We start from the raw sequence: 17949 nt of genomic DNA, 5'->3' as shown, positions 1-17949 counted from the left end.
ACCAGCAGAGTGAGGAAGAGGAATAAGTGAACTTATAGTGCAGCAGTTGTTCCAGAATGAAATGAAACTATTGTTGCCACTCACATTTAAAAAAACTGAGTGATGATCAAATACGTCTCTTCACATACGATGAAATGTGGGGATATTGGTTCGATTAACTACAGACTCGTGATTTTGCAACTGCACATGAGGTCTACGAAGCCAAGAGACACGAACTTAAATTTGTTTCTCTCCATGTTTTATATTCGCCGTATTTATCAATCTATCTGCCTTTTTGCTGGTTTTTCATCGGCGTGTCGTTCTGTTACATAACACCACATCCTGTGAATCAGAAAGATACGATTCATGCTGTCCGAGATATGTGGCGTCCGCATGAAGATGTACTGTTTCTCTTCGTGAGGCTATCTGTATCCAGTATAATACTACATTTTCAAACAACTTGATAGATCTAAGGATAGAAAGTTTTCTGTGGTCAAGTTACCTTCTATTTGGAATGTGGGTGCACTCAACGACTGTGATATGGCTCTCAAATGACAGAGCACAGCAATCAGTCGTCTTTTTATTTTTTATATGTCGACTAATGCCTAGCCATTATCAGTGCACTATTTCATGGAATGAATGCATGTCCCAGTACGTCAATAGAGAAGAGTAGTCTTGAACGAACTGTGGCAGAAGCCCGAACAACAGGAGACTGACGTACTGGGACATGCATTGATTCCACGAAATAATGCATTGATAATGGCTAAGCATTAGTGGAAATCTAAAACACAAAAGGACGACTGATTGCTGTGCTCTGTCATTTGAAAGCTTTCTGTGGTGTTTGGAAACTCACAAGAGGCATTTGGAAGAGTGCGACGGAATCTGTAACTTGAGTTGATGGCCGCCATTCTGAGCAGTTACTGTCTGCTGTGAAGCTTCATATTGCTATCTGAGGTCTGCGTACGCTAAATCAGTAGAATATATAGGTCTCGCATCCAGAATATTTCACTGAAATACAGACCTATATACGACAACTTCTTAACGGTCGTTGCTGGAGGTCGCCGGAGAGTAACGACTACCGGCAACGGGACAGCGATTTACACTGATAAATAAATGCTCTCTCCAGTGTAAATATACGTGCATAAATCTGAATAATAAGTGCAAGGTAGAATATTTTAGCCTTATTGGTTCCACTCCGTTTTGGCTGTCTGATGCAGCAATCGGTTATGAATATTTTGAATGAAAACAGTCTGGGTTGCAAAACTGTTTTTTGCAGCGGAGACTGCTTTCATCTAAAATATTTTAGCCTTGATCTACTGTGAAAAAAAACAAACGAACCGAACCATTTAAAAAACATTGAATTTAAGTTCCTCATCATATCGGTGAGAAATGTCCTGCGTCTGTAGAAAACAGGACGTGACACTAAAAATATGAAAAAACCATTAATGAAATGGTGAATGTAACTTGTCGAAATCAGTAGTGGCAAGATTCACGTAGTCAGTGGCGAAAGAATTCGATCCACATTCAGGCTAGACACAGGCGAGAGAGCATTCTTCAGGAAGTCCAGATTTCAACATCTGAAACAAACGTAAAGCAATATATCGCAATTTTGCAGTATCGATGGTGTGTTGTTGACATTAGATGAAATGTTCCTAGTTGTAATACCTGTGGAGAAACAACTGCTCCCAGTATTTTTCTAGTTAAGTGCTGTTTGCTAGATCTCTGCTTTTCTTTTTATTTATTTTTTTTTTTTAGTTTTCGCCAATAGTCACTCTGATTGTTAGAGAATTGTTAAAAGTTAAACGGCAGCTGAGGGGATTTCTATAAGAGAAACACTTATTGGTCACAATTTGGTTTCTGAGGTCAGTGGATGTTGTGAAACCTAGTCTGTATTCTGGGAAAATGGTAACAACTTACTCAGGAGATCGCTTGCAAAACTTTCGTGCTGCCATCCTAGAATATCGCTCAAGTGTTGTGATACGCACCAAACACAACTAACCAGGTATATTGAACGTATACAAAGAAAGCTGACACGAACGGACACAGGGGTGTTTGCTCCTTATATGAACGTCACAGAGATGTTGAAGAATCTGAACTGCCAAAGGCTTGAATACACACGCAAACTATCGCGCGAAGGCCTCTTGCAAAGTTTCAAGAGTAATTTTTGAGGAACCTGGGCATAAGCTACAGCCCTTGTCTGTTCCGCACGAGCAGTGAAGACAAGCTTAGACTTATTACAGCGCGAACAGAGGATTTTAAGCAATGATTGAGCCTGCGCTCCTTAGGTGAGGCGAACAGAAAGAAGTCTTAATAACCGGTACAGTGAGAAGTGCCCCCTACAAATATACCCGACAGTGTTCCACGAGTTTCGAGACTGCGCCGGAAGACACCGACATCTCGCTACGATATTTCGGCTGACAGCCGTCTCCATCTGAAGATGGCTGAATGGTTGTAAGCCGAAACATCGCGCAAGATGTGACGTCATCCTGTGACACTTGGGAAATCTCACCGATTACTCACTGCCAGGGGAAAACTTCACGATTCACGCCACAGAGTACGTCTGCGGATGGAGATGTGGTCTCTCGGACTGTTTTTCTGCCGAGGAGATGTGTAGCGGCGTGGCCGGTAGCGCGGCAGGTGCCGCGATCAGGGAGTCGCTGGAGTGTGAGAGCAGGCGGTGTTCTCGCGGAGATGAGCACGTCTCGGTGTAAACGCAACAAGAGCCACTATAAAACAAGGGAACGGGACCCCGGGCCGGCGAGAGCGGCATTCCAGCGCGATCCATCAGGGGGCGACGCGGCCGCTGCCCGGGCCGGGATGCCGGACACGGGCTCGCCTCCAGTGTGCTCGGCGCGGCCGTCTGTATTCAGGACATGACAATGTAGAAGTGTTACTCGGGAAGTGCCGATGCATCCATCACAACATCTGTAATAGCGCCGGCAACAGTGAAGGATGCGCCAGAAGTCGCTAAATCGTGCGGGAGTTCTTTGTTGGACGCCGGCGGCCGAGTCAGATGGGAAAAGTCCTTCGGCTTTGTTTGGACAGACGTGGGAAGCCGATGTCGGTGTCTCCTAGGTCGAATCCCTCCTCACTTTGCACTGTCTTGAGGACTGTCGATATTAAACGCAATTTGCGATGACAGGACGCAACACATTCAAATCATTTTTTTCTACATTCCTAGTAGATCTTCTTAACATCGTTTAGTTATTAAGTATTAGTTATCACTTTGTTTTGGGGATGAGAAGGGGAGAGTACACATCTGTAGTCTTCGTAATTCCCACGCTATAGAACCGTAGCATGCATCTAGAGCAACCAAATTAAAATGCCGCAGCCCATTGGGAATATGGAGACAGACTGCACACTTTCGTTTTGGCTCCTCTACCGTCGTGATATGGTGGCGTGACGAAGGGACTTCAGTGACTAACAAAGGGTGCGGACGTGTACCTTTAAATAGACTAAAATTATTGACGTAACTTTATTTTTTCGAGGTGATAATTAAATATTTCCGACTACCCCGCTAACGTAAAACCATCAAACGCTAATAAGAAAGAAATAGGGAGGGTCAGACAAACGTGTGATACACAGCTGCATTTGCTGCGGCATCACAATCTTGTAGAACATTTTTAATGACTTCATATTCGCCATCGAGTGTACTATTTATTAACAGTGTCCACTTTGCAATTCCGACTTTAGCTCTTTTTCAGCACTACAACCACTTGATAATTACTTTAGGTCTGAATTGCAATATTGGATGCTGTAGACTAACAAATAATACAGTCGGTGGCGAATGCGAAGTCATTTACAAACGCCTGAGAGTTGGTTTGATTGTCATTATTAAGAACAGCCCAACTAGAGTTACCTGTACGCCCTTGTCTTCTTCCTTCGTCAGATCAGATACTTGCAGCCATGTACACAGTGAGCTACGGTTCAAGGTGGGATCCTGACCACGTAATTATACAGTTTTCCCATTCACAAACAGCTTCGTTGCTGAAAGTGATTCTCAGTAAAAGCCACAAACTACCCTATAACTAACTGCTGACGAAACTCCTCTACTTTCGTACTTAATGGCGACATTTATCGACCGAAAAAAGCTCTGTGCGGTAAATGACCTAAAAACTTAACAAGAGAAATGATTCTCGTATTTCACACGTCTATGCAGGTAATACTTACGATTTTCACGAGTAACATGAAGTATATATTTCAAAACTGTTACTGGTGTTACTATTTGCAACGATGGCCCTTCTTTCATATTCACATATTTCCCTCTTAGCAAAGTATTTTCTGATACTAATTTGGCTTGGTCTTCCGTTGGTCTCATCCAATTCACGTTCTCTTTCAACACTTCACCTACAGATTCACCATTTATTTTTCGTATTTTAAAAATTTTGGCGTGTGGAAGTGATAGTTCGTTAATATTCACGATCTCGGTTTTCTTTGAAGAACCCTTACCTCTGAGCAATTTACTATCTATAGAACATACTCTATTGTGTGTCTGATTTTTGACAATATTTCTTGATCCGTCAGATTTTTATGGTTCAGCTAACCTCCCAGACACTAATGTTTCAACTTCCCAAAGGCAATTCCATCGATTTGTGGTTTGCTATTATCCTTATTGCTTCTGATGACTCTGACATATTCGATATTTTTTCCTCGTCTGCCTCCGGACCATCATCTTTGGCTTTCTCTAGTTGTGCTCTCGACTTTTGCTCGAACTCTTCTGTGTTCTGCTCTTTACGTCCGCGCCATAGCCTAGGCCCGTTCAGACTCCCGTAGCCAAGTCTACCTTCACGCTCGTTGTAGGACTAGACTAATCAAGGTTGAGGGATGGAAGGAAGACTGTCAGCTTGTCAAATTACTAATTTTGCTTTGAATTCTTGACAATTCACCGTTTACTCTAATCTTGCATCTTTATTTCTCCATCTACACTTTTGACAGCCACTCGGTTACACTAGGATTTTGAGCATACACCATGTCTTGAGAAACTGCTTGTTTTATAACGCTTTTCAATACCTTTCTGAAATATTTTACTGTCTGATAATGCCCGAGAGCACTAATATTACTGAACATTTCCCTCTGACTGTGTTTAGAAGATATGAAAACCATTATAACGCAAAATTTCAGTTTGTGGTTTGAGACGAAGGCCAGGAGACATTATGGCACAAAAGTATGTCAACTACCAGTTAAGCCCAACTCTTATTGACAATTCATCGATCAACAGAAAGAAAAACAACAGCGGAAAGTACTTTATAAAGGAACTTCCCGTGGCCACGAATCGAACGCTTCCTTACTCTCCTTGACAAAATCTTCGTTCCAAGTTAACTGTTCCGTGTTCCACTGATTAAGCGCTCTTTTCATGGGTGGTTTGTTGCTTACAGACGTACTATTAAGTCTTGAAACCGTAACGCTATGCTTGGATGAGCTTTTCCTCGGGCTGTCAGATAAAAAGCCACTAAAACAAATAATTCGGCCTTCTTTCTTCGTGGTTCACGTGAAACCTCGCTGAAGCGTTCTACACGTGTTGCCTGCACGGACACGGGCGCACGTATCTCGAAATTCTGGGATATTTCTGAGCCCAAGTCGGTCCGTCCCATGTAGCGCACGATCGCCTGATCTGTAGATACTGGCGGGGCGTTTTCCCCGAAGGCCGAGTTTTATAGCTGTCGGTAAAGTTCACGAGCTCTGGCGGAGCATTGTTTTCGTGGTGTCCTTGCACGCTTCAGTGCTGTGCCGCTGTACGTCGTAGAATTCTTTGGTCTGTCCCTCTCCGAAGGAATACCAGAAACCAGTCCAGAAAAATCTGCTGGAAGAAGTTCCAGCAATGGATGTACTTCCATAGCGATCGCCAACACTGTCAAAGTTTGCCGACTTCTACATTAGTGTCACTAGGTCATGCTCATCTTGCGACAAACGTACAACGTTTCTAGTGTAATACACGTGGTCTGACTATAGTTTGCCGCATTTCAACAACGACAGAGACTTGAGATCTTCGAAGGTCTAATAAATGCGAAATATGTATAATATAGAAAGAAGGAATGTGAAATTGTGAGATTTAGGCGGCTGTATTTCGGTATTAGTTTTAAATTAAGCATATCTTCCACCGAATTCTTTCAAATTGTAGTGTAGTTAAAGAAGTGCTACACTTATTTTGTCTTACTTAGCTATGAACGTCCATTACATTTTGTTTACATTCATAGCAGTAGTGTGGACTCTACCTCAGGAAAGTAATTAATAAGATAATATAAAAAAATCATCGAAACTGACATACAGCACGAAACAGAACTAAAAATTTGCTCCATAATAACTATTATTTTCCAACTACCCTCGTCTAACACAAGTATAACGATACCTGCAACATATCCTCTCCAAAAGATTCAAATAGGGTACACTCGTGGAAGAAATTCACGTTTTTCGTATTTCCACAAAACCCGTGTAATAATGTTCACCTTACATTCCATAATTTCTTTAGAATCATTTTTGATCATTATATTATTGAGTAAGACATAAATGTATGATTAGGTAAGTACAACTTTCACCAATCGTTGTTAGAAAACCACTTCGAAAAAGTTCTAAACTCATCGGCGACGCACATCTCTCTGACCGAGATTGCGGACGCACAGTAGAGCTCTTGTTGAACCGGAAGTTGCTGGGACACATTCTGATTTATAAAATTCTCGACATCAGAGTTTTCTGTTGATCGAAAAACTATCACCTTCACCCCCAGCCGCGCAGACCGCCACACCTGCGCACTTCAGTGCACTTTCGGGTACATCGACGTTCGACTTCCCGAGTTACTGAGTCTGGAGCAGGTCTCAAAAAGTGCTTAACAACTGAATTTTCAGACAGTTATCTCCCGGGTTAAAAAGCGATTGGGATTTGACTCTGCAACGAGTACTCTCGCAGTTTCTGTCCTTTACTTTGCTAATTACGAGTCCTTATTTAGTGATGGTAATCTTTCGTTATTAGTAATTACTTTCTAAGTTTCGCAATGTTTTGTGAGTGAAAATCCCTTGAAGCATCGGATGGCATAGAATCTATAGCCTGGTTAGTCTAGGACCTATCCCAAGACCCAACGTACACGTCGGGATATCCCTCGCCTGCTAATTGTTGCAGACGAAAAGGTTGTCCCAATCTTGGTAGTGGACAGAGCGCATCGCTCGCCACTATGCCTCAACGTTTTGAGTTTTACGGCCATGTTCTAACGCGTCACGTTCTATTATCATTTACCGTCCGTAATTATATGGTGGAGAATACTTCGTGTACCAGTGTCAGTCACCCCTCCCCAAGTTATGTATTCTACTTGCGAATGCAGCACAGACAGAATGCCTGTAAAAGCTCGCATACTTTCCTCCTTTTCCTTCACGGTCGCTTCTGGAAAGGTAATACGTCGCTAGGCTTTTAGAATTTTTGTAGTGAACTCCTGCGTGATGCACATTGCCTCTCGTGTGGTGTCTGCCGCTGGAGTCGGACGAGCACCGCTGTATCGCTCTCAAGCTTGCCAGCTCATCCCTCGTCAGGAAACACGCTGCTCTTCTCTGATGTTCTGTTAGCTTCATTGATCCTACGTAATAAGCGGCCAAGGCGATTGCGCAAGACTCAATCAATACACGTGAGGGCCGGCTCAGCCACTGCACCCCACTGTCCCCGACTCCCTCCGCACAGTCTTTTTGTTACCTGGAGGTTCATTCCGCTGATTTTATGCGGTTTCGTACAACTACCTCATGCAATGATCAACCGTTTTTGTCCGTCTGTACGTTAGGTCCACGTAGTTGTTCCTTTGCGATAGCACTTCACGGGCACATAATGACATTCAACTTGAGATGATTTGGAAGGATTGAAATGTCCCAGATTTATATATACCTCAGATGACATCCAGTACTAGTCCGCCTTCACAGTGACTCACCTCTCCTGACAGACCCACACTGCTGTCACAGCTTCCATGCCGACAACACACTACTCCCTCATCCTTTGTACTAGTGCGTCCGCTTCAGGACATTTAGTTGTGAATTTCGCATCAATATATGTGTCCGGATACTTGATCAGATGGTCTATCTGCTAGGAAGTCCTCAATTCGTGGACGAAGCTGCACTGATATTCCGTTATCTCGTATTTAGTTAAGACAGTGTGGGACGCCTGGAACGCCTTCCAGAAGTCAAGGAAGACGGCATCGACCTAAGCGTCGCTGCAGTCTTCAGGATCCAACAAGCGACAGGACCGAACTGACGAGACCGCTGTTTGCGATGTCCGGGTTGCTTCCTACAGAGGTTCAGAGGATAGTTTCTATTTCTAAAAAGGCCGCAACACACGCGCAGGAAACGTGTTCCTTACTTGCACAACGTACTGATATCGTCAATAGAAGCCTGTAACTACGTTCGTCTGCCCGACGATTCAGATTGATGACGAGAATGATCTGCATTTCTTTTTAAGTTTACATACCTCTGTCGGTAAAAACTGAAGCGTTTCAGAATCACTTTTTTCCGTCCATCTGTCTAAACCGCTTTTTCTCAGGAACTCGTACAGGTATCAACTTGAAATTTGTAACATACTAAAACCTACAGACTGTCGGCGGTGTGAATTACTTAAGCTTCTAAACCAGTGCAGTCAGAAGACACGGACATTTATGTTGCATGTTTTGATACTCCTAAACTCATTCATCAGAGCCTATTGCTGTGATGTCTAACCTTTAGCGTACTTTCGCCTTATTGGAAGAGGACGAGTGTTTTTGGGTCGCACTGATGTACCTAACACTAGCAATAACCGCACAGGAAAAGAAAAGAGGGAGGGAGAGATAAGGAGACAGAACGGAATGATATGGACCAATGAGCGAAGAGAAGAATTTGGTAGATTTTTTCCTTTTTCTCCTTTTTTTTACCGATCTTGTGGTGGATGCTGAGTTCTTGAGCCACACTGATATTTGCTTTGGACATCCCTGACCTATAGAGTACTTCTCGTTGACCTAGACTCAATAAACCTAACAAGAAACGTGGTTTTTCTCAGTACAAGTTATCCGAAAATTGTTACTTTGTTATAGTATCGAATTTTTTTTTTAATTTTTACGTTTGTTTCGGTCTCTTAAGACACCTCTTTTTGTCAGGAACGGATGGAGGTATCAAGTTCAAATTTGTGTCAAATACTAAGGTCTACGGTCCCTTGGCGTGTAAATAATTTAACCTCCGAAGTAAATGCAGTCAAATGAATCGACTAAATTTGGTGTCATATTTCGATACTTGTAAAATTACTCCTCAAACTGTAGGGGAATTATTCATACAGGAGTCGGTCTTGGTGGGCTAGGTGGTCAAGGACGTGGCCACATTGTGGAATAAAGAACCCTGAGTGAAGTTTTCAAAGATAAACTTCAAGAGATGTTATCTGACATCCGGATAGACGTAAATGACAAAGAATGACGAATGAGTAGATAGATAAAAAAGTGATAAAGACGTAAATGGCAAAAAGTGACGACGAAGTAGATGGTTAGAAAAAACGTGTCAAGAGCGTCCATAGAAACGGAGAGGTCTTACGATCGAATCTCGCTCGGACCATGGATTTTTCAGTCTTCGTTTTAACCTAGCTTCACCTCTCAACGACGTGTTGAATCACCAGAAACAACACGTGTTTTGGATTCCACCTTAAGCTGTGGATCGCGTTACGCCCGTTGAATAACTAGGTTAGGTTAGGGACACGCAAGTCGCCGAAATGGCATGAAATAGAAACGTGCCCACCACACCACACTTGTGCAGATAATTGAGTTTGTACAGCGGGAGTGCTAGTTGCAGTTGTCTCCAGTGGCCCAAGATGAACTACAATTGAATGAAAGTTCCCCGTAATGTACATTATATGGGACTAAACAGTTATCGCCTTTTCAGTGGAGTGATTTCAGACTAAAATCGGTCCCCTAATGAATTTCTACGAAATCCCACCCTGCGCCTGCTCTGAAATGATTGTTATGGGCTGTCCACAGTTGTGAAACATCAGTAACTACTAATCCGGAGCTATGGACGACTCGGGAGCGTTCAGAAACGGGCAGGAGCGGGCGCGACCCGTCCTTGACAGGGTGGTGTGGGGCGGCGCGGCGCGGCACAAGGAGATCCGCCGGGCCATCTGTCGCCCCGGCGGCCGCGCCGCGCCGCCCGCCGTCTGCTCCGCCGGCAAACCCGTTCTGGCTTTTTCCCAAACCACTCCGCACCGACCCGGTCACGCTCGCTGCTTTCCGGGCTCCGGCTCACTCCGACCCGACCCGGCCCCTCGTGTGGCGACTGCAGCGCTGCCTAGCGTGAGTGGGGGACGTAAGGGGGTGTGGCTCTCCTGTTTATCCCGTCGCTGATGAGGCGACAATAATTCTCGACGTACGGCTTGATCTCAGCGTCTGGTGTGCAAATATATCGGTAAACGATACCAAGATTAACCTCACAATAGAAGTTTCAGTGGGAGGACGATCACTGGGATCGTATCCTCTGCGAGACGGAGTGCCCCGCTAAGGAACTGGAGCAGTCGAATACCATTTTTCATAAGGACATGAGACGTTTTTCTGCTCGCTATTTACTTTTTCACACAACTCCACGACACTCTGACAGTGGCTACAGAGATTCGTGTTCGGAAATACTCTTTCCTGTGCACTTAATGAGACAAAGTGCTCAATAACCCAAAACAGCTGAAAAATTATTTAATTAAGAAACTTTTTAATTTAAGACGCTTTTGAAACGGACTATAAATTATGAAATAATTTCGCCTAGCCCCTTACACATTCTTAATCCAGTACACATTGTCTTGAAAAATTGTGCTTTTAAAATTGAAAACGAAAGTTGTGTACGTGCAATTAACGTATGATACATGAGTAATTCACTTGTCACTAACAGTTCATTCTACTCGGTTGCAAATGGTACGAAGTACTGTGTGATTTTTCTCAACGACAGCTGCTCTCTAAACTCGTAATTATTATCTACTGCAGGAACCTCACATATTTCGTTTTAAATTTTACAGCTATTGTCATAGCTCTTAAGAATTCACAAGCACAGACCGTCAGAACTGTCTGTATAGGATTTGCAATCTGTATGGGGCTAGGAGAAATTATTTTGTACATTTTAGTCCTTTTTAAAAACGTGTTATTTAAATAAATTTTATTGATATAATTATTTTCTGCATTTTAGTCATGTGTGTTTGAAACTTCTCAGTTAATTTTAAGATTTTTGTCAGATTACAGCAGAGGCATTTATAAATTTCAGGATTATTTCAGTTTCTGTTCACCTGACGCAGACAATATAGACTATTGCTTCATACTGCGTATGTGTCGCGAAAAGGCCGTGAAGGTAAAAGTTAGAGATCATCGGGTTCACACAGAGGCTCACCAGTAATCGTGCTCATCGCGAGACATTCGTGACTGGAACAGGAAAAGGGGGAAATGGCAATGGTACACAATGTACCCTCTGGCGCACATGGCAGAACAAAGCCAGTTAATTCTCCATTGTCATGCAGTTCTGAACTCACGACAGAACAAAGCCAGTTACTTCTGCATTGTCATCCAGTTCTGAACTATGTTAAACGTTTCAAGTCTGTAGCTCACTGGGAAGTAACTTTAAATTGAAATGCAAAATTTACGTCGAACAGACAGAAAAACATAGTACATAGTACCATACACCAGACAAGAAAGCGTTTTAATATTGCATTGTCATCCAGTTCTGAGCTACGATGAATCTTTCGAGTCTCTGTCTCATTGGGATGTTGCTTTGAAATGAACAGACAGACAAAAAATCACCCGCGGCACATCAGACACGAAAGAGAGTTAATACTGCATTGTCATCGAGTTGTTAGCTATGTTGACAGTTTCAAGTCCGTAGCTGATCAGGAAGTTAGTTTAAAAACAACTGCAAAATTTGTACCGAACAGAAAAACAGACAAGAGAACGACCCAATAAATCCTTTTAAGATACAGAATTTCTAGCACATATCTTTATACACTGATCGCTTCCGGGACGAGAGGCTGTGATAAAAATATGAATCTATTCACTGCCGTTTTATCGCCATCTCTGGGAGACATCATATCACGATCATAAAAAGAGACGATCACGTAACATCCACATCACAGAAGGCGAATGGAAGAGACAGTTGTTGAAAGGATTTTGGGAGAACGCAGTGCATATGTAAAGAAATCGCTTACGGGATACTAGTGTGGCTAGAGACATTGACTGAATTCAGAGACGTAATCCTAACATAGTTCAGCTCATGTAAAAGTGAGACGCAAACGCTCGGGGAACTTAAATGGGAATTGTTGAAAGAAAAACCAGTTAACTGCTGCGAAATACGGTTGTGTAAATTTAGAAAACCTTTGTTCGTAGATGAATGTGGGACCACTAAGCTGCCACCGTCGTATAGCTGGCGAAGGGGTCAGGAGATGGGGCGAGAGAGATTAGAGCACCTACAGAAGCACACAGCCATTTCTGCCTCGCTCGATACACGAACGGAGCAGAAAATAAAATCGAGAGTATTGGTGCAATGTACAGTTCACCGTGCACTGTGCAGAGGAATGCGAATTATGTATGGAGAAGTGGGAGACGTCTCACGTAGACGGTATGAAACTTTAGTGAGCCGTTTAGTACTTCGACCACAGCCGCTCAGCTCGGAAATTTTAACTGAAGTACGCACCAGCACTGTACAGTTACACTGTAGCGTCGGCTACTACTCTTGCCGCTGTAGTTCTGCAGAGCAAGCGCCCCACCTCTTTCCCTGTGCTCTTGTTACCGGGCCTCTCGCATGCGTGCGAGGCGATCGGCGGCGTTCGATCTGGGGTCACCAATCAGCGCAGAAGTGGGGTAATCGGAAAACGCGCAGTTATAGGTGGGAGCGTGCGCGAGGCTGCACAGCGCGGAGCGGGCAATTTTCGAGCAGTATTTTGCCGGCGCGGCGCGGCGGTCCCGCAAGGACAGGGTTACGTGTGCGCCGTGGAACACGTTCTCCGCGGCTTGACCCCCGACCCGCGCCGGGGCCAGTCACGAGCTGCGCCGCGGGTGTGGCCGGCACTCTCGGTTTCTGCGGCCATCGCGATAGCCTGGCGGGGTTAGGCCGCGGTAGGATAGCAGAGGACAGGACGGCACGGCGCGGCGCGGCCAGGCCGTGCCGAGCGCTTCCTGGGCTACCTGCGAGAAAATACTCTCACGCAACGTACTTCAGTAAGAACAAATGTTTTAGGGACATTACTGGGTTTCTTCTCTTGCCAGTCACATTACTTATTTACGTCTCACTGTAACACGTGCCTAAACGTTTCGAGCGTGTTTTGCTCGTCATCAGGTATGGGGTCCTGCCCACTCGTCTCGTATAGGATGACTACGGGATGCTGCGTTCTCGGAATGCTATACAACAATTCGAGCAAATCACAGTCATAGTTTTTATTATAATAAAGAAGATAGACAGTACTTGACTTTGTATTACAAGAAAGTGACGGAAGCTATGGGCGACAAGCAGTTAGTCAGTGTCTTTCTCTATATACTATGTCCACACGAGCAGTAGATATGGATCACTAAGGACTGCTGTCGGAGTGCTCTCCTAGTACCGATCTAGTACTGTGCTGCCCTTGCATTACTTGTCTTCGTGCCGGCGATTGTCAGTACGACGGAACGTCAAGCAATTTTACTGTATGCATAAGAAAAGTTACTGAAGTAATCTAATATTCGCTATTTGATTTTTACCTCCCCCCACTTCCCCCAGAAATAAATTGGCGATTCCTTGATGTCTGGGAATGTGTCCAACCAACAGAGGTCTTCTTGTAGCCAGCCAGATTGCGCCACTAATTTCTTTTTCCATCTAATCGTCAGCATCCTTCTGTGGTACCAACTTTCAAAAGCTTCTATTCTCTTCTTGTCTAAACTGCTTATCGTCCGTGTTTCGCTTCCATACACGCCTACACTCCATACAAATACTTTCAGAAACGACGTCCTGACACTGAAATCTATACTCGATGTTAACAAATTTCTCTTTTTCAGAAACGCTTTCCTTGCCATAGCCAGTTTACATTTTATATCCTCTCTACTTCGACCATCATCAGTTATTTTGCTCCCCAAATAGCAAAACTCCTTTACTACTTTAAGTGTCTCATTTCCTAATCTAATTCCCTCAGCATCACCTGATTTAATTCGACTACATTCCATTATCCTCGTTTCGCTTTTGTTGGTGTTGATCTTATATCCTCCTTTCAAGACATTGTCCATTCCGTTCAACTGCTGTTCCATGTCCTTTGGTGTCTCTGACAGACTATGTTTAATATAACCTTGATGCACTCGCTTTTCGTAAGGAAATAGACTTGGTGGACGGGGAGGGGGGGGAGGGGGAGGACAGAGGGCAACAAAGTGACGTCCACTGTTGTTTCTGTACTTGTTGCGATGTTGACCGAGGTGTGCGTTGTTCTTCTTTTTGAAATGCCTCTGTTGGACACATACCGATATTTTGGTATAGAAACATGTTCGGGACGCATAGCAGTATATTATATGTTGTCGTACTCGTCATTTCATGACTTGTTCGTTGGAGGAAATACGCTTTCAGAATTTCAGCGGCAAACCTCTGGATGATGCACGGCCCGTCGTCTGATCATGTCTGCACCGCTCTGGCGTCGAGTAAGCGATTCCGTCATGACTGCGACGCCTTCATTTTATCTGTCTCTCTATCTCTCTATCCATGTCTCTCTCTCTCTCTGTCTTTCTATTTGTCTATCTACCATCCACTGATTCAGCCTTGTAAGGGTCCCACACTGATGACAAATACTCAAGAATCGGCTCAATTTTTGTTTTTTAAGTAACTTTTTTTCTTGAGCGTATTACATTTCTTGAAGATGATTCCAACGGATCTCTGCATGGTATGAGTCCTTCCTAAAAAACTGAGTGTTCATTGCCTAATCAAAATATACTTTTTTTAAGAATCAGTGTATAATTACTAAAAATGTGTGATACCGAGCGAGGTGGCGCAGTGGTTAAACACTTTTTCTGTGATTTCCCTAAATCGCCCCAGGCAAATGCCGGGATGGTTCCTTTCAAAGGGCACGGCCGAGTTCCTTCCCCGTCTTTCCCTAATCCGATGATACCGATGACCTCGCTGTCTGGTCTCCTTCCCCAAAACAACCAACCAACTAAAAATGTGTGTATTAATTTAATGTGGAAGAATTTTCAATGTCGATAATTAACTTGGAGTATTCTGTGTCGCAAAGTCGCGTGGGTCTTTAGAAATGAAGAACCTAGAAGCTATGATTTTGTTAAGCTTATGGAACAATAGGTTTTAAGCTTTTTTGGGAGGTAAATTCATATTTATTGCAGCATATGATTATGAAATGAAAGAAAAATAGGCGCTCATGAAGTATGAAACGTCCCCTTTTGAACAATTATACACGTGACTGTGCTTAAACTGACACACAATGTTTTTAGCGCCACGCAATCTGACTTTCAAAAATCCCTACAAAAAAATGGCCCTCACTAACATTAACCTATGCGTTTCACAAATCGCTTACCTCACAAAAATCTTGGTTACTCGAACTACTGCAATACAGCGAGCGCCACTACTGCCAGCTAAATAAAAGATTCAAACTACGGAAGGCACTAACTACTGATAGGCATAGTTAGCAAATGAAAGATTTTAATAGAGAACAAACAATGTATTTACCTTAACAACAATGCAAACTAGCCACAGACTGCACACAGCACAGCCAGTGATTTTTCATACAGAGCGCTACGTAACGTTGCCAATAAGAAAACATAAACAGCCTACTTACAAGTAAAACTATGAAGTTTGATAATATTCACGCTTCCTATAATAGGAAAACAATAAAACTTTTTTATTTTACTGATCGCTAATTTTTTATGAGGTGATATATTTTACAGAGTAAACATGTCGTCAAAATCAGCGAGTTCGCAAACTGCGATGACTAGGCACACGCCGTAGGCCCACGGATTGGGGTGGCCAGTTGGGAGGATGATTGGCGCTTAAGGACCCGCCGACGCCGACACCGACCTCACGTCATTCATATCACGGGCTCGGGATGTACGCTATTGTCGCCACGTGTTGCTCGTACGGTGAGACCGTCATCCCCACCACATTAAGCGATTTACGGAAACCATATAAATCCGAATAATGGACGACCGAACAGAGAGTGAAAGTCAGTTCCTTCGGAAGTGTAGCAACTTAACCACAATGATACCGCGCTATTTCAGTCCTGGCGAACACAGTACGTGAGTTTTACCTTGCTCGATGTACGTATTGGTCCACTTAAGCTTTTAGTTTTAATTTACCAATTTAGCAGCCTACGGGATAACGAATATCCTGTGTGCGCCTGTGATGATATATCTACGTCAATATTTCAGCAGAAACATTTCATACTATCCAGTAGAGTATGTTCATTGCGGCCTCCAGTGAGCACGAACTCCGTTTCTGAGAGCAATTACTTGTGCCAAATTTTTACACCGAAGTAATTTAATTTTGAGGTATGCGTACTGAATGCAGATATTACTCCACACGCCGATTTTCCACCAGCCTACTCGCGGCTGTTGCGGCTAGAAAAATAGAGTTTCCAAACACCGCAAGTAATTACGCCGGAGGTGTACACTCGAGGAAACGTGATATTCAGCTTCAATTACCGCAGGCGGTACACACGCGGGCGCATGTTAGTGCCAGGGCAGAAGTGGATCAGGGACAGGCTGGGCTGCCGGCGGGCGCCGCTTGTAGCCGTGACTCCTGCGGGCGCGCGCTCGTGTCGCTGCGGCCCGACCCCGAGTCACCGTCTCTCGGTGATGATGTACAACTAAAGTTTTCAGGTTTCGATTCACACGCATGTTTAAAAAATCAAAGTTCTTGATTTATGGTCTTTATTTTCGTGATTGCTTTCTTTTAGTAATTTCTATCTCTTGCTTGATAAAATCTGTAGACTGGTTCATTCCCACGTCTCTAGGAATCTACACTGCACTAAAAAATTAAAGGATAACGTTTTTCAAAACAGCTTAATCGTATCGCATTTGGAGGCTTAATCTTGAAATCTGTCACAAAAGTAGCCACAACCTCGTGCCAACGGACGGTGTCCGCACCGCGCTGCGCTCGCGACAGCGTGATATCGACACGTGAGGTGTGAGCTGGGTTAACGACGTCACATTCGCACAAAATTTCATCAAAATTCTACCCAACGCCGTCGTGATGTGTCACACGATGGGAAGGTCGCCACATACTCTCTTACCCACATTTCATCCCTTTTTTTATGTCTGCGATAGAGGTAAGAACCACGAAAAGAAGCACTGAAATCCCACGGTTTTCTTATAGGCGTCCGAGGATAATATTTGCGACGTATTGCCACTCAGGTTCGACACGAAAAGGCCTGAAGGGGGGGGGGGGGGGGGGGCATAAACACCGTTCATGAAACCAGCCCCATCCCTTGGGACGTTGATTCCCACACATTTCTCGCTCTAAAAGGAAACTTCGCAGTGCGCTGAGCAACAGCAACACGTCCTTGACAACACTTCACTCTGCTGGCACCCCCGGACGTTTCACCCTACTCTAGGAATATCGTGGGGCTGCAACCCCACTGAGCGTCATTCGATCCCTTCGGAGTGAATGGCTCTGAGCAGTATGGGACTCAACATCTGTGGTCATCAGTCCCCTAGAACTTAGAACTACTTAAACCTAACTAACCTAAGGACAGCACACAACACCCAGTCATCACGAGGCAGAGAAAATCCCTGACCCCGCCGGGAATCGAACCCGGGAACCCGGGCGCGGGAAGCGAGAACGCTACCTTCGGAGTGAAGAGCGACAGCAGTTTTTGTTCTGGTGTACAGGGCGGAACCACCAGAGGCCGTTCAGAACCATTCGACGAAATCTGAACGTGATCCCAAGCAGCATAGGGCGTTTATGCTTTTCAGTTCTCCTGTTTCGTGCCGTCCTGTGGCGTGATCATGGGGTGGTGCAACATTAACGTGTGGGTGAATAAAACGGCAAAACATCCCTCTGAGACCCTCTA

The 17949-nt window shown here is 44.1% G+C and overlaps 1 protein-coding gene across 1 annotated transcript in view; it reads left to right on the top strand.

The window, feature by feature from the left end:
• The first annotated feature begins 2670 nt into the window (after positions 1 to 2670).
• LOC124777968 (translation initiation factor IF-2-like) overlaps positions 2671 to 17949 on the top strand; it is a 32773-nt gene continuing 17494 nt past the window's right edge. Inside the window, exons 1-3 of the mRNA XM_047253530.1 lie at positions 2671 to 2837; positions 9935 to 10246; positions 16611 to 16729. Coding sequence (XP_047109486.1) covers positions 2671 to 2837; positions 9935 to 10246; positions 16611 to 16729 — 598 coding nt within the window. The remainder of the gene's footprint in view (positions 2838 to 9934; positions 10247 to 16610; positions 16730 to 17949) is intronic.

This window comes from Schistocerca piceifrons, chromosome 2 (genome assembly GCF_021461385.2).
Source record: "Schistocerca piceifrons isolate TAMUIC-IGC-003096 chromosome 2, iqSchPice1.1, whole genome shotgun sequence".
Classification (NCBI taxonomy): domain Eukaryota; kingdom Metazoa; phylum Arthropoda; class Insecta; order Orthoptera; family Acrididae; genus Schistocerca; species Schistocerca piceifrons.
Note: the sequence above shows the minus strand (reverse complement) of the source record. Positions and strands in the feature narration are given on the sequence as shown.